At 59.5% G+C, this 27,472-nt stretch overlaps 1 protein-coding gene across 15 annotated transcripts; it reads left to right on the top strand.

Annotated features, from left to right (window-relative positions):
* The first annotated feature begins 2,916 nt into the window (after nucleotides 1-2,916).
* ST3GAL4 (ST3 beta-galactoside alpha-2,3-sialyltransferase 4) lies at nucleotides 2,917-27,382 on the top strand. 15 transcript variants are annotated; one of them, XM_040534294.1, is made up of 13 exons: nucleotides 2,917-3,038; nucleotides 10,696-10,836; nucleotides 14,688-14,763; nucleotides 21,909-21,987; nucleotides 23,398-23,479; nucleotides 23,881-23,961; nucleotides 24,053-24,150; nucleotides 24,536-24,596; nucleotides 24,902-24,997; nucleotides 25,118-25,307; nucleotides 25,438-25,581; nucleotides 25,943-26,086; nucleotides 26,289-27,382. In XM_040534294.1, the coding sequence occupies exons 2-13, from the start codon at nucleotides 10,802-10,804 to the stop codon at nucleotides 26,373-26,375; spliced, it is 1,173 nt and encodes a 390-aa protein (XP_040390228.1). In that variant the 5' UTR covers nucleotides 2,917-3,038; nucleotides 10,696-10,801; the 3' UTR covers nucleotides 26,376-27,382. The 15 variants fall into 15 exon arrangements, with proteins under 15 accessions (XP_040390228.1, XP_040390223.1, XP_040390225.1 ...); XM_040534300.1 differs by lacking the exon at nucleotides 10,696-10,836 and adding an exon at nucleotides 21,141-21,273 and having other exon boundaries at nucleotides 3,016-3,038; XM_040534293.1 differs by lacking the exon at nucleotides 2,917-3,038 and adding an exon at nucleotides 3,116-3,236 and having other exon boundaries at nucleotides 10,694-10,836.
* Nucleotides 27,383-27,472: the final 90 nt, after the last annotated feature.

Here is a 27,472-nt window from a genome sequence, read left to right as displayed (position 1 = left end):
GTGGTTCTGTAACAGCCAGGATTTTATATATTTTTGCCTTTCTCCTTTAAATTACTCAGCACTGATCATGCTGAATTAATCTAACTGGCAATTTATCCTTTCCGCGCTTCGTAAATTAAATATTAGGGCAGGGTGCAGTCATTAGCAATGACTAACTACCCAGCAAACACTTGTGGCATTCTGCTAACCCAGCAAATCCGTTTCCAAAAACGTGTATTTTCTAGTGGGAGAGAAGCATTGCACGGTGCTCCCAAATGATGGTTCATGTTTTATTATGACAAGCTGGCTTTAAAACGCATCATCTGCTTGAGGCAATCGCTGCTCCCTTGGGTTGCTTCGGATGGGTGCTGCCGCTAACACCCCGCTGCTCCCTGCATCCTGTGGTGTCGGGGTGTGGATACTTTGGCCAGACCTTGCTTTTGGGTGTCCCCAAGGGGCTCTCCATCAGGAGATGCAAGCGGGCAGCACGAGCAGCCCCGCTGCCCTGCGGCGTGCTCAGCGGGTGCCCCGAGGCTCCGTGGACACGGGTGGGGTTTGCTGCTTTGTAAGAACCGGAGCTCTGGCTGAGGGCTGGGCGCCAGGCGGAGTCCTGCAGATGAAGATCCTCCTCCTTGCAGGAGATACACCTTGGTTGTGCTAACGTCGTGCTGCCAGACCAGAATATTCCAAGGAAAGGCATGAGATGATGGGCCGAGAGCTCCAGATGGGCCCCTGAGGTCGTGCTGCACGGTGCTGGCGGTCCCCAGCACTGCATGGAGCCGTGCGTCCGCTCGCGGCTTTCCCAGCACAGCCGTGCTCGTGCCACTCATGTCCCATTCCTGCTGGAAACATGAGGGCCCTTGTGACCCCTGTCCCCCCCAGCGCATCCTTCACCTCCTGCCACTGCCTGGCCAAAACATCCGTGCTGGCTGCAGGGGACAAGGCAGCTTTTTCGTCTCCTCCAACATTTTGCGGTGACCTGGCTTCCCTTGGGGGCGCATCGTGCCGCTCTCTTGCCCCTCGGCACAGGCGAACTCGCCAGGAACCAGCGAGGGCTGCGAAGCGATGGAGAAAACCTGGAGCTCAGCATCAGCACAGCTTTTCTCCCAGCCTCAGTGAAGCCTCATGCATGTCAAGATCTCAGCACGAGGGCACAGCAGCCGAATGGGACCACGTTGCCTGTGCCAAAATCAGAGGCTGCTGCTGTTTCTCCTCCCTGGACAAGGCAGCGCCAGCGGACAGAGGCCAGCACGCCGAGACGGGCCCGCAGCCACCAGCATCGGGGGGATGGAGCTGGGGACCGGCAGGCTCGAGACTACCCTGGGAAGCGAGGCTTTGCAGCCGTGATGCTCTTTTAATATTCTGTCTTGGGGGCATGGTAAAAACAGACATTTGGGATGCATTATTATTGGTGGAGTTTTATTGAACACTGTTTATTGTTTTCAGATGCAATAAACCTAGCAGGGGAACCCAAGAGACTGATGGATCTAAATATTCTTCAAGCAAGTCCCAGCTCCCCCGCTGAGCTGCAGCCCCAATAATTACCCCCGGATCAGCTGCAAGCCGATGGTAATTAAGGCACAAGTACGGATGGCTTGGCTGTTACCACTGGCAAAAGCCTCCCTGGGTGAATCTACCTTGTTGGATCGATTCTCACCACGAAGGTAACCCCATTGCCACATATGCCGAGACACACGGCATGCGGGGAGTAAGTGGCTTAGGGGATAATGCACACGTCCTACCAGAAGTTACCTGGGTGCTGCTGGGCTCAGTGGAAGCAAGCACTGCTGGTGATAATCAGCAGGGAGCCAAGGCAGCCGTGGTGGCTGTAGCATTCGGCGGTCACATCTTCGTGGTCTCTTAATTCATTCCCCTGCTGTTCCATTTTCAAAAAGTTGTATTTTTATTTTTTTCTTTAGAGCTTTGCCGTTGGTGTCGGCTGTTTTCTGAGACAGCAGAGAACGAGGTAAGGCTGCTCTTCAAATATTGATGCTGTTGCTCAGTTAGCCCTGGCAACATCAGTGCCATCAGCTCAGCGGGTGTTTTACCAGTGAGTGTGGTTGGCCCTGGACACATTGGTCTTCGGGTGGAGACGTTGCCCTCCAAGCTTTGGCCTCTTTCTGGCCCTTGCGATAAAGAGGAATGAACTTGGCTGGGTTGCACCCTGCCTCCGGCGGGAGCTGCCTGCTGGCAGCCTGTGCTCCGGAGCCAACAGGTCAGGTTATTATCCGTTTGGAAATTAGCATTAATATTGCTGATTGTCTCGGGGATTAGAGGCCTGGCAAAAACAGCCGGTGCAGGAGGATGGCCTTGGAGCCTTAGCTGGAAAAGCCCCGAGGGGCCAGCTGCTGAGCTCGGCGTGCTGCTGGGGACGAGACAAGGCACGGGTGGACGGGACGGATCCCGGCGGGCGCTCGGCAGGGCCGCGGGCTGCCGCTTCCCACGGGGCCTTCGCGCGGTGGGACGAGTTTCTCCGCAGGAGAACGAATGCTGCTGCTTCACCGGCGGCCCTTGCACGTGTCACTTGGGGTGGGGCGGGGGGGATGAGCCAGGCTGGGCCACCGGCAAAGCCGGCGTGCGTTTGACGGTTTCGAGCACCGCAGAGCCCCTCCGCTCCCTGTGCCCGACGCGTTTGGGCACCGGCGTAAATCCCGAGGGCGGGCAGCCCCGCCTGGTTAATTTTTGGGCTGCTAATGGGGTGTATGCGTGTGTGTGGGGGTGTGTGTGTATGTGTGCGTGTTGGGGGGGGGGGGGGGGGGGATGATGAGCGCACCCTCCCCTTTTTCAGGCCACCCCCAAAGCTTCTGGGGAGCCGCTCGGCGCCCCCGGGCGCGCACGGGGAGGGGCCCGCGGGCAGCATCCCCGCACCCCCGCCGGCCTCTCCCGGCGGCCCCCCCGCCTTCCCCCCGCCTCTTCCCTCCCTCCGCCCCGCGGCCCAGCCCGGCTCTGTGCGCAAGCGTGCCCGGGCCCCCCCCCCCCCCGCAGCCCAGCCCCGGCTTAACTCCGTTCCCCCCCCGCCCTGCCCGCTGCGGAGCCCGGCACCCCCCGGCCGCCCCATGGTGAGTCTGCGGCGGGGGGCGTTGGGGTTTGGGGGGGGACACGCACTGGGGCTGGGGGGGGCTGAGGTGAGGTGAGGGGAGATCCCACCCGGTCCTACCGCCCCCCCCCCCCCCCCCTCCTTTTCCTGTGTAAAAGCACAGCGCTGAAGGCGCTGCAAAAGGCTGCGGCTGGGCTCTGCCCCATCTCGCCTGCTGGAGGAGGTGAGGGGGGCCGGGGGGGCTTTGGGGTGCGGGGGGGGGGGGGCTGCGGTGCAGGAAGCCCCCGCCGCTGCTGGGGGGGGGTGCGCGGGCAGCCGGCGATGCCAGCAGCAAAGCCACAGCAGCCCCCTCGCTGCCGGAAGGCGGCTTTATTGGATTTGTTTTTAAATTCCTTTTCAAACCGTTTTATCCTTCTGGAACTAGTGCCTGAGCGTGGCTTGGCGCCCAGGTGTAATGGAAGCCGGATCGCGTGCCCGACGCCGGCAGCGGGGAGAGCGAAGCGATGCGTTGCGCTCGCCGTGCCCAGGGGAGCGGCCCCCGCCCCGGCCAAGCAGCGCCCCGCATGAAAAGCCCTGGGCCAGGCTCTGGATGGATGTCCCGACGTGCTGCTTCCAAGGAAAACAAACAAACAAACCAACCAACCAGCCCTGGAAACCGCGAAATGTCTGTGTGACATCTCCGAGCGCTGGTTTCGAAGGGTAGATGCAGTAGTGATGCCAGGGCACTTCTGGGGCAGGTCCTCGGGGTTTCCATGCGAGCGCACAGCCCGTGCCCTGCAGGTGAGGCAGCACTGGGGGGCTCTGCTTCTCACCGCCCCCCAGCTGGGGTTTGGTGCTGCTCCAAAATGCTCCCGGCTGCCCTGCGGAGGGGAGGACGGAGCCGGCACCCACCCGACACGCTGGGGATGGAGAGCTCGGTGCCGGCCCTGGGCTTTGCTCTGCCCATATTGCTAGCGCAGCAGCGTGGGCTGAACGTGATCTGTTCAGGCAGCCGAAGCCTTTTCCCACCCCTCAGCGTCCTCCGTCCGCGGAGCCTGGGAGCTGCGGCTGGTGGGTGCGCTCCGGCAGTGCCTCCCGCCCGGTGACCCCAAAGCCGCATCCCCGTGTGCCCGGCCGGAGCGTGCCCCAGGCACCCTGGTGCAGGTGGGGGCTTGGATGCTGCGAAACCCCATCCTGCCCCATCGCGTGTGCCTGTTGTGCAGGGAGGGCTCGTTCCCATCGGGACGTGGGGATGCTCGCTCCAAAGGCAGCAGAAAAACAACCAGCGGGACTTCTGCCCACCGAGCATTCACCATCGGATCTTTTGCCGCGTGAGCTGAAGGGGTTTCATTGTTCTCAGGGGCCTGGAGTGGAGAACAAAGGAAATCTTCCTCCGGGGGCTTTTGTTTGTGCTCCTTCGTGGGTTGCTTCGCTGGGATGTAATGCATCTGGCCCAGGAAGCCTCGTGGCATTGCCTTGCTTTCCCTGCCCGGGTCACAGAGCCGGTGAGGGGCTGATGCTCGGTGTGTGGCACCTGGCCCTTGGGCTGCTGGTGGCTCCGGTCCTCCCCTCATCGTGGTAGATGGTGCGGGATGAGCTAATTAATGCCTGCTGGCGGCGTTTTAGGGAAAGCCCTGCTGAATTTACCTGTCTTCTCTGATGGGTGGCTCTGCCGGGATCTCCCTCCTACAGCTCCCCAAGATAAAGAGGCTTTCAGCCGAGCAGACAGATTAAATCACAGGCTCTGTCAGTCGCCTTCATTGAGGCTTCACATGGTGGCAAGTGGCTGGGACACAAGGGACACCCCACGCAAACCCCTGTCCGGCTGCAAAACTGACGGATCTGATGGTTTAAGGACACGTCCAAGCTGTAACGAACTCCTGGTGTCATTATGAGCTGTGGCTTGGGAGCAGCGTGGCTTGCTGGACTCTTCCTAACCCTTGTGCTTAATTATCTACATCATTAGAGGCTGCTTTCTCCTCCAGCTCCGGGCAACAATTTAATAGCAACTGCTACAGCAATGTGCTGAATCCCACAAGGATAGAGGGTAATGGCTCTGTAAATGTAAATACGTGAGGAGGAACGCTGTTGGCACAGGCAGGGCTCTGTCTCGGTGCTAACATCGCCTGCAGGCTGCCATGGAGATCTGTGCGCGGGGCAGGGACTGCCAGTGACCGCAGCATCCTTCCAGCCCTGCGTCCCTTCCGTCCGTCAAGGGAAAACCCCTGTTTAAGTCCTTTTACAACTTCGGAATGGCCGTACTGATGTCTTTGAGCCTGGATTTTTCCTGCTTGTGTCTTTCGCATGCTTACAACCCGCGGGCGCGGAGGTGGGAAGCCCGGCGGCTCCCGTCGGGATGAGGAGCCCTTCTCGCGGAGGTGGCTTTGGTACGTGTCCCCTGCCGGTGCCCGGTGATGCTCATCCGCACGGTACCACGTGGCCCGGCCCCGGCATTGCAGTGAGAAGAGGAAATGATTTTACCGGTCACACCACTATCTGCAACTTCTTGTTCTTGTTTATCTTTGAACTCAGCTCCCCACTTTACTCTTGCGCTGCTTGGATGCCTTGTGCAGTTTCTTTCCTTTGGCTGCAGCCCCCGGGGAAGCGTGCGTTTGTTGTGTGTTTTCTAGGAAAATCCTACGTCTTCTTGGAGGTGGGGGGGAAGGGCCAGTTCCTGCTAATCTCTCGTGTTTCCAGCTGCTGACCCCTTGCGTGTGACCGTGGATGGGGTTGGAAGCTTCCTCTGAGCAAGCAAGGGGCAGCTGGATGCGGCCATGGCGGTGCCGCCGGGTGTGCTCGGTGCAGGAGCGAGCCCCGGCTGCTCTCGCCGACTCGCTGCCGGCTGGGGTTTCGCTGAGCGAAGCTGAGCGGCTCCGACCTGCTGTGGGTGAAGGAGGTGCAAGGAAGGAGTTGGAGCAGGGTGCAGGTGGGGTCAGCATCACTTCAGTGAGATGCTTGGGGTTTTCCGAACGCCCAAACCACTGCTCTTACATGCCGCTTCTTTCTGTAATGTGGGCGTGGGTGTCAGCACAGAGCCAGGTGTTGTGTTTATTTTATTTTTAAAAGTTTTTTAAGGTGCATATTTACATGTTAGCCATGCAGAAAGGCACGACGGAGGTGCCTTGGTGGGTGCACTGAGCATTGGCTGCTCCGGCAGGGCTGGGGCCCCCCCCCGAGGACCTGTGCCGGGTCCTCTTGTCCCCTGTGTCGGTCGATGCCCCGAGGTGGCCAGGGGATCCGGTGCTGCCCGGGGACATGGGCTCGCAGCTCCAAGCACTGAGAGCGAGCTGGGGCCAGAGGAGCAGCCGGCAGGACTTCTGCAGGCAGTGCCATCGCCTTCGGCTGTCCTAAGGACTAGGAGCCGGCCGCCTTGCGGGAATCGGGGCACCCTCACTCCTGGTGCAGTCACGGTCGTTTTAAAGGATGCTGAGCTGGGGGAGGACCCTCTGACACCACGCCTGCAAAGTTATATCAACAAATGCAGACTTCTTCCTTCGTCTTTTCTTTTTCTTTTCTTTTCTCTTGGCGGGCAAATCAGGGAGCACAGAACCGCCCCAAATCACGCTGCTGCGTCCAGGTAGGAGTGAGATGGGCGCCGGCTGCCTTTTGTAGTGGTTCGTTGCCGTTTGCAGGCTTAGAACTGCGCGAAGCCCTCTTGTTGCTGGCTCTCTGAAGGAGGCTTGGACCTGAGCTCACGCCGTTGGAATTCCCCGCTGTGCCGGGAGAGGCTCCTCGCCTCCAATCGCTTCCAGATGCCGTTTCCACTCCTTCAGCTGTTCCTCTTGCAAAATGTCTCCGGCCACCCCTCCCCGAGCTGCCGGTGGTGCTGGGGCCGGGCTCAGCATCCCCGGTGTGCAGGGACGCATTGGCTGAGCCTGGCGTCGAGCTCCCTGCCCCCGGCTCATTGGGGTGATGGGATGAGCCCTTTGGGCTGCGGAGCCCTCAGTCAGACCCCGCTCTGCGGTTTGGGCCAGGGCTGGGGCCGTAAAGCTTCTTGCAAAATTTCTGTCTCCTGCTGGAAGTGAGCGCTGCCGAGGAGGGGGCTTTGCTCCGCTGGGAGGTGCGGGGTTGGAGTGCGGAGCCGCCAGCGTCGCGCTGGGTTTCGCAGCCCCAGGACGATGCCGTCCCCTTCCCTGCGTGCCCACCGCCGCGGTGACGCTCGATGGGCGGCGCGGTGCTGGCGGGGATGCAGCTGAGTGCGGGCTAAGGGAGAGAGCCAGGCACCCTCTGCTAAGTAAATGCACCGGGCATGTTCCCAAAGCACGGAAATGCGGGCAGGGGCTGTGATCCCAGGCTGGCCGAGCCCTCTCCCTGCTGGCCTGCCAGCTGGGCATAGGTTTAATTTCCTTTTAAAAACACGAGCTGGGCTGGAGGCCGGGGCTGGCGGAAAGCAGCGGTCTGCCTGCAGCTGAGGCGCCACAGCCGGGGCCGGCTGCGTCCCTGCCGGGGATTTGTCACCGCAGGGACGCCGGCACTGAGATGGGGACCGAGGTTCTGGTGGCGTGCCGGGGCTGGGGGCAGCACCGTGGTGCCTGCCCGAGGGCATTTGTTGCGCTTTGGGGGACAAGGGGAGGGCGGCTGGGGAGGACGAGCATCTTCCCATCTTGGTGGGGGTGTTTGGGGCCCCCTGCCTCTCCTTCTTGCCGTTCTCAGCCCTATTTCACCCCTGGCAGTTTTGGGGGAGGGAATGATGGTGAAGGAGAGGAACTAAATCCACCCTGAGAGGCTTTTCTTTTTTTGTGATAGAAGGCAGAGGGGGCACCGCTTTGAGGTTTTGCTGGGGAACTGGAAGTTTCGCAAAATGGAAAAATCCTCCTGGGGGTGGAACTGACCCCCCCAGCCCCTGCTTGTCCAGAAACCAGGCTGAGACCCCCTGCCTGCAGGGGGCACGTGCCAGCCGTGCCGCCAGCCCGCAGAGCTTCTCCAGCCCCGCAGCGGGGCAGGGAAATGCCAATGAATCGTTGAGGATGCCTGATTTGGTTCCTCGTCCTGATGCAAACTTGCATTTCTGGGATTTTGCTGATGGAAAACGCAGCTCTTGGCCTTTTCCGTCTCTCTCCTGGATTTTCCTTGCTGAGTGGTGCCCGAAAGCCTCGAGCCCTGTTTGTTTTGCTCTAAAACTGCAGGCGAGCCCTTTGCTTCTCGGAGGGCCGAAGCGCCACCAATTCCCCGTTTGCTTTGGGTTTTGTCCCACGGCGCGCTCTCCCGTTTCGAGAGCCAAGCTGAAGAGCCCGCAGCCCTGCCAGGGACAGTTAAGCTGCTAATAAAACAGTCTTTAATTGTGGTGATTTTAAGGAGATTATTTCCCTGGCCTGCGTTCAGCTCGGACAGTTGCTTTGCGTTGTCTCCCTTCCCTTGCAGCCAGGTTTTCCTCCCTGGGACGTCGGGGCTGATTTTCCCTGGGGCATTCCCATGCTGGGTTTATCTCTAGCTTTGAGGCGGCCGCGGTCCCTGGTTCCTCCGTGGTGTTTGTGGCTTTTGGGGTGCTGGCTACCCGCAGCATCCGTGCTGGCCGGTTTCTCCGTCCTCCGCCCTGCGTGCACGCACGCCCTCCCCAGGCACGTGGAGCTGGTTGAGCAATGCCATCGTCACCCTCCCTCCCTGAGGCAAGCCCAGTGTGCCCCGAGCTGGGTTGGCCCTATTCTGCGTCCCCTTGGGATGCTGTGACGCTGCTGGTCCGGGGTCTCCTCCATCTGCTCACCGCAGGGACCTGAGGGCCCCGGCATCCCTGGCCGGGAAGCACCTGAGGGTGCTGGTGGTGCTGCTTGTGTCCACCTGTGGCTTTTTGGAGGCGGCGAGGACCATCCTGGCCACTTCCCTACCGCTGGGTCACGCCCAGGTGTATCCTCGGAGGGTGTCTAGCTCCTCTCCACTTCCTTCCCTCCGTAGTGCAGGGGACATGGGGACAGGCGACTCCCCACGCCAGGCTTGGGAAGCTGCAAGCTCAGATTTTGCATCTTCCATCCCCGAGCGGTGCCAGCGCCTCCTGCTTTGTCCAGCCTGGGGTGTGCAGATGTGCGCGGAGCCGCCCGCGCCCGGAGAGCACCAGGAGCTGAGCAGCTTCACGCAGCGCAAAGAGTGGGAGGCACTGGGGTGAGAGTGGTCGGGAGAACTGGGGGGACTGGGGGAGAGCGAGAAGTAGGAAAAATGCCCTGAGAGGGGGGATGCGGCGGCATGTGACGCCGCCACGGACTGTCAAAAAGTGGAGAATTAGAGAGATGGAGAGCACGGGGGTCGGGTGGGCTGTGGGACGTGGAGATGGTGCCAAAGCTCAGGGGAGTGAAGGGAGGCGGGGGTTAAATGAAACGCTGCCTCCTCGCTGAATTAAGCTGGAGAACAAGGCGTCAGCGCAGCCAGGAACTGCGTCAAGGGCTGGAAAGTCCTCGGGCCCATCCCTGTATGATAACTGCTGCGGCTTCCAAAAAAAAAAAAAAGGAATCACAAAGAAAGGCCTGTCTCCATCCCCCGAACGTGTTGTGGCCCGGGCTGGTACCTGGGCTCTGGACCCCAGCCCGCGTTCCCAGAGCAAGGCGCAGCTGCCGTGGAGCTGGGCTGCAGCTCTCCAGGCCTCATCGCTGCGTAATTAACAGTGTAGCTGCTTGATTCAATCTGCATTTACAAGTTAAATTGACAGATTATCTGTATTATGTAAATGCACATTTAAATCTTAATTATTTGCCTGGCTCTCCTCAATGCGTTGGATGTCTGGAAATCAGCCGCTTTGTGCTTGCTGGGTTGGGGATGCTCCTCTCGTGTAAGCACAGAGCTTTTCTAGGAAGCATCTGCGTATAAAACAAAAATAGTCTTTTTTTTTTTTGATAGCAAAACTTAATTTTAACCCTGGTGCCATGCTCAGCTGCTGCTCTGAGCGGTGATTTTTGCCTGATGTGGGGCACTGCTGGCTGCTGGGCGATGTTACGCATTGCTAAACAGGACCGACTGCACCCTGACTGCAATTCCTTGTGCCTCTTCCTTCCCCGACGCTGCTTTTTTGGGATCCCCGGCTGTCATTACTCCTGCGGCCGGGAAGTGGCCGGATGCTAGCCTTGTTAAATAGCTGCTAAATGAATAATCTCCTGGATATCTCGTGCGCCATCATCGATGTTGCCTCCATCGCGGGGCGATAGTGATCGGGATGACGTGACGGATGTGCCGGGCTTGGAAACGCTCCTGCCGTGCCAAGCAGAGGAGCGGTGTCTGGGCGAGGATGATCTCACCTGGATCGTGTTCCCCTCCCCGCGCGGCTCTTGCTCTCCCTGGGGAGGTAATTTTAAACGAGGGCAATGGCTCAGTGAGGGTCTCGCGATGGCGCTGGAGCACGGACGGATGGATGGACAGACGTCTGAGTCGGTTCAGGTCTGGCCGATGCAAGGAGGAGACTCGCTGGTGCTCGGGCTCCTCTTCCTCAAGAGGTTGTTTTTGGGGGGGGGAAGCAAAAACATTTGGAGGTTTTTTGGCAGGAGCTGTTGAAAAGGCGGCATGAGCGCGAGGAAATGCGATCCTTCCTCCCTGCCCCTGGGAGACGGAGCCAAGCCCGGGGGCAGCGGGGGTGGCACCGGGGCTGGGTGCCCGTGCAGCCCCCGGGGGGCCGGCACCACTGCGTGCCGTTTTCCTTCCAGCTTGGGAGCGCCATGGGGAAGAGCAGCTTCACGGGGCGTGCGCTTCATTGTTTTATTTTTGTTTTTGTTTTTTTTTTAAAGAAAGCTACTCGATTCGCAATGAAGAGGGAGCGCAGTTTCCAGGAGCAGCTTGTCCTGACGGAGCTGGGGAGGAACAAGCAGTCGATGAATTAAAGATGGGTGGAAAATGAACAAGGGAAAGTGCAACCATCAGCTGGACGGGTAGGAAAACACCGAGCCCGTTCAGGGCTAAACAAATCATTAAGTGTGTGTCTCCTGCCAGGGACAGCAAGGAAAGCTGGGGTTGGGTTTATTCTGTAGCATCTCTGAGGGCTGCAGGCTGGGCATCAGCTAGTGCCAGCACTGTAGAGGGCAGAGATTGCTGATTTTAATCTTTAAAGCTGGGCTGTGCTGGGGAGGTTTTGGGGGCAGTTGAGCTTTTGGCTCCCCGGGGAAGGCTTCTGCACGGTGGTGATGCCGTGTCCTCCGGTGCTGGCGTTGGTGGGTTTTTAAATGTTGTTTTGAAACTTGAAGGTGCAGGGAAGAGCAGATAATGTGATGAGAGCTGCGGTTTGAGTCAGTCAGAGAGGTTGTGGTGCTGCCTTGAGAAGGCAGGAGCCGGAAACCACCGGCCATATAAACCATCTGGAAAGGATGAAATACGTGGTGGGGGGTAAGGACGAGCTGCCCCTCCACACCGCCTTTGGAGGTTGTTGCTTGCACGCGGCATCGCTGGGAAGCACTCGGCACACATGGGGAACGGGCACGCGGTACAGCCCGCTGGTGCAGAGCCCAGGGAGGAAGAGGAGCAAAATTCAGCTCTCTTTTTTTTTTTTTTTTTATTTATCCCCGCTGTTGTCCATGGGGATGCTCCCCCCCGTGCGAGCTGTAAGGACGTTCATTTCCTGGCCAGGTTAGCTGCGATGCTGGGTCACACCGCCTGCAGCGTGTCGTGCTGCTGGGGCCCCTGGTGGCATGGCATGCCGAGATGGTAGCCCTTGGCCAGGGAGGTGCCTGAACAGTGTGTTTTTGCCAGACCTCAGGCTGGGAACAAGTAATTGCGCTGGTTAACAATGCGGAGCCTTTGAGGAGAGGAGGATGCCAGGACGTTGATGCAGGGAGCCTCCTCTGGCCCTTTACACCTGGATTTCCATGTGTGAGCCATCCCTGCTCCCTCCTGGGCTGCTCAGGAGGTGACGCAAGGATGCAGGACCCCGAGCGAGGCTGGAAAACGCCACGAAGTGGTTGTCCTGTGGGGAGAAACGATCATCTGCAGCTTGCCAGGATCCACCAGCAGTGATTGCTCCTGGCCCTTCTTGTTGAGCTGGAAATACCTGATTTCGGCAGATCCTCCTGGAGCCCTGCTCCTGATGAGCAGTTTGGGGAGGCTGAGGAGCCTTAATGGGCTTCAATCTGCTGTTACGAGCCTGCTTTGCTATGGGGTCTGCCATCCGGACGGGACCCACCGGGGCTGCTGCAGAGGAGGAGGCAGCCCCTTGGCCCCCCTTGCAGGTCCGAGCATCCCCGTCCTGGTGCCGTGCCACGCTGTTAAGTGCTTTAGCAGGAGCTCTCAGGGGGGAGTTTAGCCTCATTAACAAATCCTATAATTCATGGTTCTAAATAAAAAGACTCTGGCTGCTCTGGTCCTGGCTCGCCTCTCTGCATTAGCTGCATCGCCCTGGGGCACTGGCTCACGCCTGCTGCTCTCCCTCCGCCCGGGACATCACTGTCTGGTTATCCCGTGCTGTTTCCTGGGAAATGCAGGCGTGCCCAGCTGTTGCACAAAGCTGGTAATCCCCCAAAACACAGAAAGTCAAATCTGTGGCTGCTCAGGTGAATGCAGGGCTGGTTCGGCTGCTGGAAGGACGCTTGGGCAGGAGTGCTGCTTGCTAAACGGTTTGGCCACTTGCAGCGTGGCCCCAGGTGTGTCTGGTTTGGCTGTGGATTGTGGCAAGCTGTGCTTTATTTGCTCTCCGTGCAGAAATGCAGGGTTTGCAGCTGGGTGAACCCCTGGCTTTTGCCAGCCCCCCTGGGGACACCCCCAGGCCATTTTCTGTCCCCTCCATCAGTAGGAGAGTGCAGAAAAGGGCTCCTGCTCACCCGGAGGGGGCAGCATCATGGGGAGCATCTCCTCTCCTCCCATTTTCGCTCTGTCAGACGCTCTCATTGGTGGGGAAAACCCCCTCCAGCGGGCTGGGGAGGGAAGCTGCACGTCCTTGTGCCTCCTTGTGCCGGTCCAGCCTTGCTCCCAAGGGCATCTGGGGAAAGCCCAGACCCTGGATCCGCTCAGCGCTGGGAGATAAGCACCGAACCCTGCTGATGGGAGAAGCTGTTGGTGATTTCCTTCCTTGCCTTAGTAAATACACTTTCGCTTTCCTCTAGCCAGGATCTAAAATTAGCTGGGAGTTGTGCAAGCGAGCAGCGTGCGGTGCTGCGCCGCCTCTCCTAGCCCGCGTGCCCCAGGGAAGCCTGGCAGCGCCGGCGAGCACCGCGCCTCTCCCATCTGCTTTCCCCAGCTGCAGGGAGCTGGAGATACAGGGTAGGAAGAGCTAAAAGAAGCGGGGAGAGGACGCGGTGCCCCCCCTGGTTACCCCCGCACAACCCACGGGGGCAGAAAACCGCGTGCTCACTGCACCAGCGAGGAACAGCGGGGGCGATGTATGGGATGTGCTCCTGGCACGATGCATCGGACTTAACCCTGGTGTTCGCGGTGTGTAGGAGCACAGGTACGAAAGCAAGGAAGATGCTTTGCAGAGGGGTGCCGGGCACTGGGAGTTTTTCAGCCCCCGTAATCCCAGCACTCAGCATTTCCCCTCCGAGCACCGGCTGGGGCGTAGCGCGGTGGAAACCTTGGCTCCTTCGGCAGAGGGAAGACGTGGGACGGGCCCCACTTGCAAGCAGAGGGAAGAAAGGCCCTTTTGTTCGGTGCTGGTGAAATGGGATGTTTCGTCACCACTGGAATTCTTTTTTTTTTCTATTTTTTTCTTTTTTTTTTTTTTGTTCTCTTTTTCCCCTCCAAAACTGAATTCTGCCAAAATCGCCTTGATTTTTGTGAAGCGTTTTGGTTTTGATGGAATGGCGTTTTCCAGTGGAAAACTCCAGGGTTGTGGCTTCGCCCCCTGGGATGGAAAGCTTTCCTCTGCAACCTGGGCCAGCTTTGCCTTGCCCCGTGCGAGCAGCTGCAGTCTTGGCCCCCTCTGGGACCACCCAAACCCCAGCCTGTGCTCAGGAAAGCGAGGCTGGCCCACGCCCACCCCTAACCAAGAGCTGGGGGCAGCGATGGGCTCATCCCAGCCCTTGCTGCAGGATGCGGCTGGCTCCCTTTCCCCCTTCACCCCACCTGGCTCCTCATTAGCTGGGGTAATTAAGCTAGATGCAGAACAGCTGTCCCTGCCCTGCTGCGAGGAAAGTGGTTTCTCTTTCCAAAGTGGCGCAGCAGAAGGGTTTGTGTGCATAGAAACTTCTTGCTGGGGGTATTTTTTTTTTCTTCCCCAAACTGCCTGCGGTGGCGAGGATATGGAAATTAGAAAGTTTGGGAAAAGTGAAGCTGGCTGCGAAGCCATGGGGCTAGAGAGAGCTGGAGCAGGTTCAGTGCGTGGGGAAGGCACCCGAGAGTCCCGGGGGGCGGGCAGGGGCTGGAGCCCTCCCTCCTGCAGGAGGAGGCATCACCGGGGACCTGCCAGGGTCTCTGTCCGCTTCCTAAAAGGCCGGGTGAGTCACCAGAGGGGATTTCAGCAGGAAGGTTCAAGAGGGTTGGGGAAATCCAGCCGCCCCCTCGGTGGGGATTCCTCTGTAAAGCAGCCCAGAGAGGGGCCCCTGCCGGCGCTCGGGGACGTGGGTGGCTCTGTGGCCGTGCTCTGCCGCACATGACGGCCTGTCGGGGTAGCTCGGAGCAGCCCTGGGTGGCTCCTGCACCCTGGTAGCTACAGAAGGGTGGGATCAGCAGGACCCAACGCATCTGCAGGCCGTCACTGGGATTTTTTGGGTGCACGCTCCTCTGAAGCCGAGTGCATCCTAAGCATCCTTTGCCCGCTGCCGTTGCGCTAAGGCTCTCCCCGTTTTTCCTTTGCCAGGGGAAGAGAGGATGGACCCGTAGACCCCCAGCCCTCGGAGACCCTGTCCCCTCTGCTCGCATTGCAAGGACGGACCGTAAGTATCCCCCGCCTCCTTCCTGCTCCGTGTGGTCCCCCCGCAGCATCTCCGCGCGGGGGGCACCCGATTCAGCCCCTCCCGCTGCAGGGGGGGCACCCACTGGGGTGGGCTGGGGCCAAGGGGCCGCGGAGCAAGGCTCTGGGTGCAAACGGACGGGTGGGCTGCGAGCGCTGCCAGGAGGGTTACGGGGCACCCTCCGCTGCCATGGGCAGCTCGAGAGAAGGGAGCGTGCGTGGGGGATGCTGAAGCTCCCCAGTGCGTGTGGAGGGATGGAACCGAATCCCTCCAGATGCTGCATCCCGGAGGCAGGACTGGAGGAACTGACCGGGGAAGCTCCTGCAGGGGTTCTCTTACCCCAACAGTCGCCGTTTGCCCGCACAGAACAGGATGCGTGTGCTGGCACGGAGGGAGCCCCCGTGGAAGCCGCGGGGCAGCTTGGCGGGGGGCTGAGGTGGCACTCGGGGGCTGCATGGGGGTGGGGACAGTCGCCCTCCAAGGGCACGGCCCTTCTGCTTCCCACGGCTCGTTTCGTCCCTTTTCCCTCCTTGTTGCGTTGCCACGGAGCGCGTTGGCTGGGAGCTGCCTTCACCTCCCTGGTGCTGTGGGGTCAGGGTGAGGCAGAAGCCCTCGAGGCACCCACCGGTATCCCCGTGCGGCTCCCTGTCTCCCCCAGCTGTCCCCAGCCGGCGGCTCGCCAGTGAACGCAGATGGGATGCTCACCCGGAGCATTTTATTTTTGTATAAAATAAGAAAAGAGCGATGAAAGCCAACGATAAGACCTCCTTGCTGCACAAAGAACCGAGTTGCGGCGCTTGCCAGCCTCAGGTGTAATCGAACAAATCCGAATTGATCAGATGGGAGCCGCTGCTGTCCTGCAGAGACAGCTCTGTGCCCCGCGGTGTGGAGGATGCCGGTGGCTGCAGGAGGGTCAGGGCGTGAATTTGGGGTAGGGGGATACCCCGAAGGCTTCAGGTGCTGTGGTACAGCTGCTTGTTACAACTGAGTTTGAGCTCCCGAGCTGAAATCTGGCTTAAAACCAGCAGCATGGAAGAGCGAGTGGGTGAAACTTGTGGGAGGAGCAGCCTGGGCTGCTTATTTTGGAGACCTGCAGCCATGTGAACGCTCGTCCAACCCGAGCCTCTCCCCATGGGGCTATTTGCTCTTCTGGGAGAGGTCTCAGCGCTTTTTGTAATAGTGTTGAAGAGAAAATCTTGTTTTTTTTTCGACCCTGGATGTGCCATGGGCAGCCCAGGGGTGACCTCTAGGTGCTGTTTGCCAGCTTCCAAATTGCCTTTGTCACAGGTAAATATTATGTTAACGCTCACCTGCCAACAAGGGCTTTTTCCCTATCATAAATCTTTGGTCAGTTTTTTGTATGGCTGAGATACCACGGGCTAAGAAAACACTGCCTTCCCCATTAGAAAGCTATTGAGATTGTCACAAAGAGCATTTAAAACGGACTGGGGCTCTTAAAATGTGATTAGTGGTATCTGCCCCAGACTTGCGGGCTCGTGGTGGTGTTCAGCCACCCAAGAGGATCCCTGCGTTTCCTTCCCAGCTTGGAAAAACCCCGAAGGCCCTGCAGAAGCCGGCTGCGCTGCTGGTGCGCGATCGCAGCCTTTCTGCGGGGTTTTGCCGAGGTGCACTCGGGATCCCACCAGCAGCTTTTGAAAAGCGAGCAGCCCCCGGGGTGCAGGGCGCTCCCGTGCGCCCCATCACCACCTCCGTGTAATTTTCCTCCGTCCCTCCTAGGAGCCAAGCCTAAGGGGATGGCTGTTGCTGTCCCAGCTGCGTTTTGGGGTGCTGGGGAGCTGGCTCTGCAGCAGGGAATCTCCCCATCCCTCCTCCTCTACCCGTGGCCAGGTTGGGGCGAGCAGTGGGATACAGCCTAAAAAGCAACATTGCCTGGCGGGGAGATGGCTTTTCTCACACCTATGGCTTCCTCCACCCGAGCATGGGGTGCAGGGGTCTCACCATGGCAAAAACCACCATGCAGCTGGGTTATGTGGCTGCTTTGGTGCCGTGCAGCCGTTCTGCACCTCTTTTTGGCAAACCAGCTTGTATTTCGTGCGCATCCCCTCGTCCGTAGGAGGGACGGGCATCTCCTCCCGGGTGGGAGCTTCTTGGTCGCAGAGCCGGGCGTCGTGGGGAAGCTGATGCAACGCGGGTTTAATTCAGCCCGGATTTAACCGGCAGCCAGCAGTGCTGGGGGTGCGCAGGAATTACAAGAGCAACTCTTGAGCCGTTCCCTCTCTTGTTTCAAGCACCGCAGGGGGAGAGGTCTTGGCAGCGAGGGTGCTGCCCAGATGCCAAACGCCCTGGCAAGCTGGAGAGCCGGGGGTGCCGCCTGTCGGGTGGCCCCGCCGGGAGGGGAGGGCGCGGGGGGCTGCGGGGGCGGCGATGGAGAGGCCGGGGCACGCAGAGGCAGCGTGCCCCCAGCCGGGCTGCGTGGGGGGATCTGACATCTGACGGATTCCTCTGGTAATTGGGGCCGTAAATCCCGCAGAAAGCTGTTTGATTCCGGATCAGCACCTGAGCGCTCCCCTGCACGGAAACGCGCGCGCCTGCTGCTGCCAGCACCTGGGGCTTGCGGGGTGGTTTCTCGTTAGCTCGCCTCTCCTGGAGGTCTTGCAGCGCAGCTGAGGAGGGGGTGAAGAGCTGGGATCAAAGCCCCCCCACGTGGATTTGTCCCTCTGGGGAGGGTGCGGAGCTGTTTTGGGGCTCGTGGTGGTTCAGCGTGCGGGTGATGGATGGGGGAAGGGATGGTCCAGCTTGGGGCTGGGGGGTTTGTGCTGTCCTGTGTGTCTCCATCAGGTCTCCGTTGCTAAATGTGAGTCCCTGGGGGCTGCCAGCGCATCCCTTCCTTGGTGTAATCCCCTCCAAATCCACCTCTGCTCCAGTTTCATAAAACCCCACGTGTTTCTGGGGTGACCTGCTGGGGATGCTAGTTCGTGTTTGGCAGCACAGGGGAATTTGGAGCAGGAGGTGCCCCTGTTCCTGCTGAGGCTGGGGACAGTGGGAGGTGTCCTCTCGCTGTGTCAGCCATCGTTTTCCGAATTTCTGGGTTACCATGGTAACACGCAGGTACGGTGTGTTTCTTGGGGTGGTCCTCGGCTGCTGGGTGGGGTTGCGTGGCGCCGGGACAGGGTGAGGGCATCACACTCCCTCCAGTGCTTGAAATGTAATTTTTTTTTTTTTTTTTTTCCCCCAAAGGTGGGCTGGGAGCAGTGTGGCCAGTGCCTGCTGCCGCTTTGGTATTTGCAAATCCAACACAGCAGAAAAACACAACCCTGGAAAGCATCTGCTTTCCACCTTGCAGCTTGCTGTGATGCTGACCCCATAGATAAGACACCGGGGTGCATCCCAGCCCAGGCTCCAACAGCTGGGTGCCCCAAATGTGGCAGGGGAGCAGAAAATTGTGCCAGGCATCACCCGGGAGGTGCAGCTGCAGGGATGTATGGGGGCAACTGCTGCAGCCCTGAGCCCTCCTCCTGCTCCCGATGCTCTGAAGTCATTAATCGCCTAATTGTGGTCCGGGCGGGCAAAACGGCAGGCAGTGAATCGCAGCGTGTCGTGACAGCAGCAAAAGCTGTTTTGTGCCTGGCTGCTGCAGCTTGCAGGGTGCAGAGGGAACAGAGCCCCTTCGCTTTGTGTCCACAGGGGAGTTTGCGTGCAGCAGGGGTGTGGCGCTGTGCATCCACCAGGTACAAGCCCCACGGGGCTTCCTGATCCTCGCAAACGTTTTGCGCTTCCCTTGTGCTCTCCTCTGTTTGATCCACGCTGGTTGCTCTTTGTGCTGAGTTGGGGCAAGAAACCCTGCGCTGAGGTTTTAACCCGCGGCGAGGGCGATGCTCGCGTGGGGCTGGGGAAGGGGAGACCTGGCTGCGAACACAGGCGATGCATCTGGTGGTGGCAGCGCTTTCAAGTAATCCGAGCGGCGATAACGTTCAGCCTGGGGGTGTTGTGGAAGTAAGTTGTGCAGACATCAAAGAAAGGGGTTTTTCGGCTGTCTCTTTGAGGAGAAGCCCCAAATCTTGCCCCGCCGGCTGGGGATGCTGCGGGGCCAGCGGGACGCTGGAGCATCCAGCCATGGGATGGGATGGGGGAGCTGGCTGGGACCTCCACACCTCACACCTCCACGCTTTGGGGAGTTTGGGCTGCGGATCTGGCACTGCCAGGCTGGGGGAGGCAGAATTATTACCAGAGCCCCTCCTTTGTGGCCTTGGCGTGGGGGCAGCCTGGGCGTGCTCTGTTTTGCTCTGCATTCCCCAAACCGCTTCACTGAGCAGTGCTTGTTTTCCTCGGAACTATTTAGTTGTGTTTGTCTTAGATTAGCTTTGCATAAGGCCCAGCTTGTGCACACAAGCCTGAGAAAAAGATCATAAAGCCTGGAAGGGGAAAAAAACGTATTTTAAAGAAACCATTATGTAAAAGCAAACAGTGGGGGTGAGAGCTTGCTTTCCTGGTGTCGGAGCATCTCAGGCCGGTGGGAAGAAGCCACTTGCTGCATGGCTCGGCTGCCTGGGTTTGGTGCTGAGACAGAGCTTGGAAGTGGATGGTGTGTGTGTGTGTGTGATCAATTCGGGCCATAATGCCCAGCCCTAGGCTATAGCATTGGTGTGGGGGCACCCGAGGGGCATCCTCAGCCTCCAGCTGCACGTTTTCCCTCTGGGATTTGGTGGCTGGTTTTCGCTTGGAAAAATAACCCCAAACAAAACTCTTGCAGGCTTTTTACTTTTCCTCTGATTTATATCTGTTTATTTTTCGCAATCACAATGGGGGAAGTAGTGAAAGCTGGGGGTGCTCGGTGTCCCGATTGCTGCCCTGGGTCCCTGGGAGGCTGCAGCCTCCGGCAGGGTGCTGGCCCCACTGGGCTCTACTTGGCCTCAGAGCCAGGGGATCCCTTCACAGGGGACACACAGGGACTTTGTTCCCGAGGAGAAGGCGTGCATCAGGCTGGGACTTGCCATTTTTTCCTCCCTGCTCGCTCTGGGCCTTGGGATGCAGCTGTATCCCTCTCCCTCTCCCTCCCTTCAGGTTCCTGTTGCATCCCTGCTGCTCTTGCAAGGAGGGGTTTGCAGTCCTCATGGGGTGGGATGGGTTTCCCAAGTGTGTGGGGACTGCTGGCACTGTGAGCTGGGGGCATCCTTGGTTTTCTTATCCTTCCTTTAAAAAATATTTTTTGGGGTATTGACACCAGGTGTTATCCAACAGTTTACCTGTATTTTGTGGAGGAGATAAGATCCAGCACGAGACAGGTAGTTTCCCAAAGCGCAACACCTCTTGTTCTCATCCCTTATCACCAATATCGAATGTACATAGTTTTCTGTGCTTTATATCCTGCCTTGTTGCTTGCAGCACCATTTAGTTGTGCTCACTGCTCTTTCTTTTCTGGTGCTGCTGATAAGGAAGGTAAAAGCCCGGCACACCCCCAGCTCCTGCGGGTCCGTCTTGGACCCTGCTTCCTCTTTTCCTTTCTTTATTTTGCTAGTGATGCCCCCAAAGCCCCCAGCAAACACCAGCTGCACCGTCACTGCTGCGCCAGGCGGGGGCCGGGTGATGGATGGCCGCGCCGGCGCTTCCTGGGGCAGGGAGGCGCGACGTGCCCCCGGGCGGCGCTGGGTGCCCTCCCGTGTGACTAATCCCTCAAGCGCCTCCTCACCCTCTTCTGAGAGGCAGCTGGGGACAGGCCGTGCTCGTTGCGGGGTGCCCGAGCCGAGCCGTGCCCGAGGAGCTGCCGGGAGCCCATCTGCGTGTCGCGGGTGGAGCAGGAGCCGTCCCCGGGGAGCGATTTATCGGGGAGCGGGGCTTCCTCCGCGTCCCCTGCTTGGCAGGTGGTGCCCGAAGCTTCTCCCTCCTGGTAAGTTCTTTCTGCAGCCCCGCTGGCACCAGTGGCCAGCCCCGGTGTTTGCATCGCAAAGGGGTGGCTCACCCCGCTGCCTGGGAGGGGAGCTGGTCCCTCCTGCCTGCTGTCACACTTCCATCTTTATGATACGTCTCTTTTACAAAGCCTCTGGGCTTTCTCCAACACTGGCTACGATGCTGTGAGAGCCACTGGGATGTCCAGGGGCATTTGGGGAGGATGGCCAACACCTGCCAGCATCAGCAAGATGGAGATTTTGATGAAGTATGAGTTAATTAGGGGGCAGTGTCGGGGCATGAGCCATCACCGAGCACCCAAGCTGGTGATCGGGGCTCGCTCCGCTAGCAGGCACCCACCCCGTGGCAAGTGAGCATCACACACCACTGGGGAGAGCCTTGTTAGTCACTTTAATTAGCCATGGGAGGTGGCTAATTAGGGAAGCCTCCAGCTGAGATGCTCCCGCATGACCTGGGACTGGCTTTGACCACAGCCGTTTGCTGGCTTCTTCTAGGAGCACGAGGGTTTGGAGGAAGAAAAATTCACCCCATTTCCAGTGCTGGTGCGTGTGCTAAGCTTACAGCCCCCCTGCCGTGGGGCTTCCCCGGGCTGGGATGCTTGAATCGAAGGCGTTGGAGGTTTCCCAAGTATGTGACGTGCTTTGCTTTGGGGCTGTTTTGCTGCTTCTGTGCTTTCTGCTTGGCTCGGTGGGGCCGGGCTGATGCAGTGGTGGTGCTAGTTGAGTGCCCGAGCTCAAAATTCCCCCAACCCCCCCCCTTTAAAATTCCCCCAAAGTCACGTGTTAGCAAAGGATGTGCTTAACCTCCCCCAGGGTCATTGCTATGGGCACTGAGGGTTAGAAACTAACTGAGTGTTAGGGCGGGCACGTTGTGGTTCTGCGATGTGAGCTGCAGGCACAAGCTCACTTTTCCTCTTTAACTCATTTTTCTTTCTTAATCTCTGCGTTCATCTGTACGGTGGAGGCTCCTCGGGAACCTTTTTCTAATCGCTTTTATAAACTCTGGGTGAACCAGCTGTAGAAATGAAACCCTTGGTGGATGTAGGTCAGGGAAACCCGTATTTAAGTGGGAATAAACCAGGGGGCAGCCGCCTGTGGGGAGGTGTGGATGTGTCCCGCTCCTCCCTGCTGGAGGTGGTAGCGCCTTGCAGCGTGGGATCCCCTGGGGGGCAGGGGGAAAGCCTTCCCCATGCTGTTTTTTGGGGAAAGGCCTGGTTTTGGCTGACAGATCTGACCCGATGCTTCTCTCTCTCCTTGCTCCAGGTGACCGGCGGCAGCCGCGATGAGAGCTCCGGCCCTCGGCTGATGCCTGCCCTGGCGATAAAGATGATCAACAAGTCCCGTGAGTTCCTGCTGCATCCCCCCAGACCCCTCCTGTGTCCCCCCCCCTTCCTTCCCCAGCCTGTGTGTGGTGTCGAGCCCTTCTCCTTGGGGATCCCCAGCAGAGATGGAGTCTGGAGCCCCGGAGTTTGCACTTGAACCCAGGCCCATCGGGGGGCAAGGTTGCTGTTGGCTGCAGCTCTCGCAGGGATTTTCTTCGTTCGGGTGCGACGTGTGTCAACGGCACAGCCACGGCGGAGTGAGCACCTCAGGGTGGCCTCCGCGGCGATGCCTGCGTGGTTTGGGGCTCATGGGGCTTCACTGGGGGCTGCAACCTCTCTGTCTGGCAGGGGTGCTGTTTGGGTGCTCCCCCCTCTTCCCCTGTAAACACAGCCCTGTCCCCACGCACACTTGGTTTTCTTTTCTCTCCCTCCTCCGCCTGCCCTGCCGCCGGCCTGCCAGAGCTCAGCACCCCCGCAGCACCTCTTGGCACTGGTTTGGGGCTAGGGGTGCGTGCCTGCTTGTGTCAGGCTTTGCCCTTCACTCGTTTGTCCTTTGCGTGCACCGTGCCAGCATCCGCATTGCTCCTCTGTCCCAGCCACCCTCGGGTCAGCGTTAGAAATACAGGGTGGAGCGCGGGTGCGGGCACCAGAAAGAACAACACGTTTGTGTCACTTTTGACGCAAACCGTGCCGGTCGACATGAGGAAGAGAGGTGGTGAGCTCTCAGCCTGGCCCAACAAACCTTTTGTGGTTTGGTCTCCTGCCCTTGGAGGAGCTGCTCCTCCTGGGGACTGTGCCAGCAGGGCCCCCGCCGCTCCCTGGGGACGTGGCTGGGCACGGAGAGCGCGCGGCGTGGAGGGAGGCGTTGGCCAAGGTCAAACCACCTGGGTGATGGATCTGCCAGGACGTCCTCAAAACCTGGGGGGATGCCACCGCATCCTCAGGGCCTGCTGGTCGTGGTGGTTTTGTCCCCAGGGGCGCGGTGTCGGCTGGCTCCAGGGTGTGAATATTTGGAAGTGTGGCACACGAGGCCAGGAGCACCTTGCGCAGCGCCTGGCTGTGACGGGGACTGCAGGCGGGCGCAGAAACTGAAATGTTTCCTAATGCTGACATCCACTGGCCATGCTGAACATTTCTCTCAGGGGTGCTGGAAAGCCCACGTGCTCCATGCCTTCAAAGCTGGGCAGGTTGTAGCTGTGGAAAAGCCTTATCGAGGAGGAAAATCCCTTAGGAAGGGAAGAATGTCCTGCATATCCCAATTTTCCTTCTCTTTCACCCCTTTCCTTGCAGCCTTCCCTTGGTATTGCCACATCCTCCTTTCCCTGTTTCCCTCCCTGCTTGGGGGGCCTGGGGCCAGGCAGGGTCTTGCCCCCTTTCCAGTCTGCAGCAGCCTGACAACATTTTCTGTTCCCCTCTCTCTTGGCACGCAGGAGGGAAGATACTTGGAGTGCTGGCACTGTTTCTGGTGATGGTGTGGTACTCGATATACCGGGAAGACAGGTACATACAGCTGTGAGTGTATTTTTTAAAGTTTAAGGGCTTCCTGCCCTTTCCTCTGCTCTTGGGACCAGGAGCATCTTGGTCCCAGGCAGACCTGGAGCCCATCCCTCGTGGGGGACAGCTCGTTCCCCACATCTTGCCGTGGAGACAACTGGGAGAGGCCCGAGGTGGGGTGGCAGTGCCCTCGGCCCCTTCTGGAGGAGGGGGGCAGATGCCAGATTTCCCCTGTAGTCCCAAAGGTGTCCAAACCCCTGTGGGTTGGACACCGCCAGCATCCTGCCGGCGAGGACGTGGGGTGTGATGTGCCCCGCAGCCGGGGTCTGTATCCAGTTCTGGTGTTTTCCGAGCTTCTGGAGATGGGTGACAAAGAGAACCCTTTTAACTGGCACTTCTTTTAACTACTTCCCTTGCAGCTTTTATTTCCCCATGCAAGAAAACAAGACGGCGTGCCCTGTCGGAGAGGTGGAGAGGAAGGCGGCACAGCTCATAGGGAAGTGAGTAACGGGGAGGGGGCCCGGGGGCCGCAGAGCTGCCCCCCCCACCCCCCCCACCCCCCAGTCTCACTGGCCCTTTGCTCCCCGGCAGCTACACGAGGGACCACCCGCTCTTCTTGCAGCTGAAGGACTACTTCTGGGTGAAGACGCCGTCGCTCTATGAGCTGCCCTACGGCACAAAGGGCAGCGGTAAGAGCTGCGCGGCCGCCTCGGTGCCCAGCGGGCCGGACGTCTGTCCGTCCGTCCTGCCTGCCTGTCTGTGGGCTTTAGCTGCATGACTTGCTTTGGGGTTGCATTCACATGCATATCTGTCCTTAAAATCACCTCCAGGTTGATCTTTTTGGCTGTTTTTCATTCCGAGCAAGCTGTGTCAGCTTGTGTTGAGACTTTAGGGTGTTCCTGCTTCCCCACGTGTGTGTTCCCTACAAAAGGAGGGGTGCATGTTTTATTGATCCCCGCTGAAGGATGGTCTGGGGGGCTGGGATTAATGCCCATATAGAGCCTGGCGGGTATGGGGCAGGCACCAGGGCATTGAGGTGGCCATTGTCACCTTCCCCTTGCCGTTGCTTTGCAGAAGACGTCCTCCTGCGCTTGCTGTCGGTCACCAGTTACTCACTCCCCGAGAGCATCCAGAGGTAATGCTGGGGAGGGGTTGGGGTTTTTGTGTCTCTTTCCATGACTGCTCTCCTCGAGGGAGCAAATTTGCATGCACTGTTGTGCAAGGGGTGAACTGTCCCCTTCTGGCTCTGCTTGCCTGGTGGCATCACCAGAGACCTGGGGACCGGCTCAGTGACCTGGGGACCAGCAGGCACGCAGGGATGGTGAATGGAGCACGGGAAGCTTTGTAGTCTGTGCAGCACAGGGTCAAAAAACCCCTGTGAGGGTTAACAACCCCTTGTTGTTGAACACATCTGGTTCAGAGGGTGCTTTTTGCTCACAGCCTGAAGTGTCGGAGGTGCGCGGTGGTGGGCAACGGGCACCGGCTCCGTAACAGCTCCATGGGGGAGACCATCAACACATACGACGTTGTGATCAGGTACAGCCCTGGGCGTCTGTGTGATGTTCACCCCTGCTCAGTGCCACCCGCAGGTGCTGGGCACGTGTCACTTGCTGCCCGACGTCCCCACGTCCCGTGTCATCTGTCCCCATGCCCCAGGCTGAACAATGCCCCGGTCCACGGTTACGAGCAGGACGTGGGCTCCAAGACCACCATGCGCCTCTTCTACCCCGAGTCAGCCCACTTCAACCCCCGGACAGAGAACAACCCCGACACGCTGCTGGTCCTGGTGCCCTTCAAGCCCATGGACTTCCAGTGGATGGAGGCCATCCTCAACGACAAGAAGAGGGCAAGTGTGGTGGGGAACTGGGTCCACCATGCCCCCGACCATGCCAGGGCCCAGCTCTGCCTGGATCCCACCCACCGCAGGGGATTCAGCTCTTACTGGGAGGGCAATGGGCATCTCCATCCTCTTGCAGGTTCGAAAAGGGTTTTGGAAGCAGCCCCCGCTGATCTGGGATGCCAACCCGGAGCAGGTGCGCATTCTCAACCCGTACTACATGGAAGTTACTGCTGCTAAGCTGCTCAACCTCCCCATGAAGCAACCGCGGAAGGTCAAGCAGGTGAGGGGGGTGACTCTGCATCCATTGAACGTCTCGAGCGGTGCCCAACGCAGGCTGCTTTGGGGTGTGTGTGTGTGTGTGATCATTAACAGGCTCAAACCTGACAAAATGATGCTTTGTGGACGCTCCAGTCCTGGAAGTGCTCAAGGCCAAGCTGCTTGGGGCTTTGGGCAACTTGGTCTGGTGGGAGGTGTCCCTGCCCGTGGTGAGGGGCTGAAACCAGAGGATTTTTAAGGTCCCTTCCAACCCAAACCAGCCTGAAATTCTGTGCTGCACCCTGGGGGAGGATTGGGTTTTCCTAGAATCATAGAACAGCTTCTGGTTATGGGGCTGACCCAAAGGCTTCTCCATCTCCCTCCAGAAACCAACCACGGGGCTGCTGGCTATCACCTTGGCTCTCCACTTCTGCGATCTGGTGCACATCGCGGGCTTTGGGTACCCCGACTCGGCCAACAAGAAGCAGACCATCCACTACTACGAGCAGATCACACTGAAGTCCATGGCTGTAAGTGTCTCCCCCTTTCCACTTCATGTCTGTGACCTCCTCCCCCCCCCCAGTTTTACAGCCCTGGGGAGCAGGAGGGCTCGGTTGAAGGTGTGGGGTCAACTCAAAGCTGTCCTGCGCTGGGGGGGCCGACAAGGCGGGGGTGCTGGGAGGAAAGGGCACGGCTCCCCTCAGGTCTCACCACCCTCCTCGTGTCTCGCAGGCTTCGGAGCACAATGTCTCGCACGAGGCAGTGGCCATCAAGCGGATGCTGGAGCTGGGCCTCGTCAAGAACCTCACCTACTTCTGATGGCGCTGGGGCCGCACAGGGACGCGTACCCGTCTCCCCCACCTTGCAGCCCCCCAACGGTGGCCCTGGAGGAGCCGGGGTGGGGGGCGGCATCGTCACCACCACCCCTGGATGCTGGGAGCGGGGGGCAGGGGGCTGGGGCCGCGCTGGCTCGCGGGTCCACGGGGGCGCAGGGAGCCCCTCGGCTCTTCCCCCATCCCGCACAGCCAGGGAGGGGATGCGGGGACGCGCGTGGCACCACTGCCAGTGACTTTTCTTACAGAAACACTGAAGATAACGAGGACCTAAGGGGGGGGAGGGATTTTGGGCGTAGGTGGGGGGTGGGGATGAGGGCACGGGACCTCCCTCCCAGCGGGACTGGGGGGCACACAGGAGCCCCTCTCTTTAATTCCCTCGTATTCAGACGAGGGCCCTGAGGAGGGGCTGATGTGGGGGTCCTGGGGGGGGTCCCCTGTGTGCAGGAGCCTTTGGGGGCTGAGTTGCTGCCTCCTCCCTGCCCTGGGCACCCTAGTATTTAATTCCTTCCCCCCTCCCCCCCCCCCCCCCCCTTTTTTATTTTCTTTTTACGCGTTGGCCCAGCCCCGTGCCTTAGCACTGGCTTGGGGGCTCATTCCCGCAGCCCCCCACCCACGGTGCCTGGTGTTGGGGTCCAGGGTGGCCCGTGGTGGGGTGAGTGGGACAGGACGGGACACGGAGGTGACTCGGTGTGCATTAATTTAATTAATTTAAAAGATTATTTATCGTGGGGCCTCCCCAGGTGCACTTCTCCCAGTGGCCTTGGGGTGGGGGGGGGTGCTTTTGGCTCCAGGGATGCTGGGATCAGGATTTGGGGGCTCCCCCCCCTCGTCCAGGGGTGCCTTTCCCCACCTTGCTTGCCTGGGGCCCCCCCTGTCCCCAGCGAGGCCGGGTCCTGCAAACCCCTGGTTTGGGGGGGGGCACCCTGAGACCCATGGACCTGGGGGTGCCGGGGGGCTCCTGCTGGCTCCCAATAAAGGTCCTGGTGAGTCTGGGCTGGGTCTTCCTGTGCCAGGATGGGGATGGGGGCAATGGGGAGGTGAGTGGCACCCTGGTTGTGTGCAGCCCTGCTGTGTGCCTCT

This window comes from Cygnus olor, chromosome 22, assembly GCF_009769625.2.
Source record: "Cygnus olor isolate bCygOlo1 chromosome 22, bCygOlo1.pri.v2, whole genome shotgun sequence".
NCBI lineage: Eukaryota > Metazoa > Chordata > Aves > Anseriformes > Anatidae > Cygnus > Cygnus olor.
The sequence above is the reverse complement of the archived record's forward strand: the minus strand, read 5'-3'. Positions and strand labels throughout refer to the sequence as shown.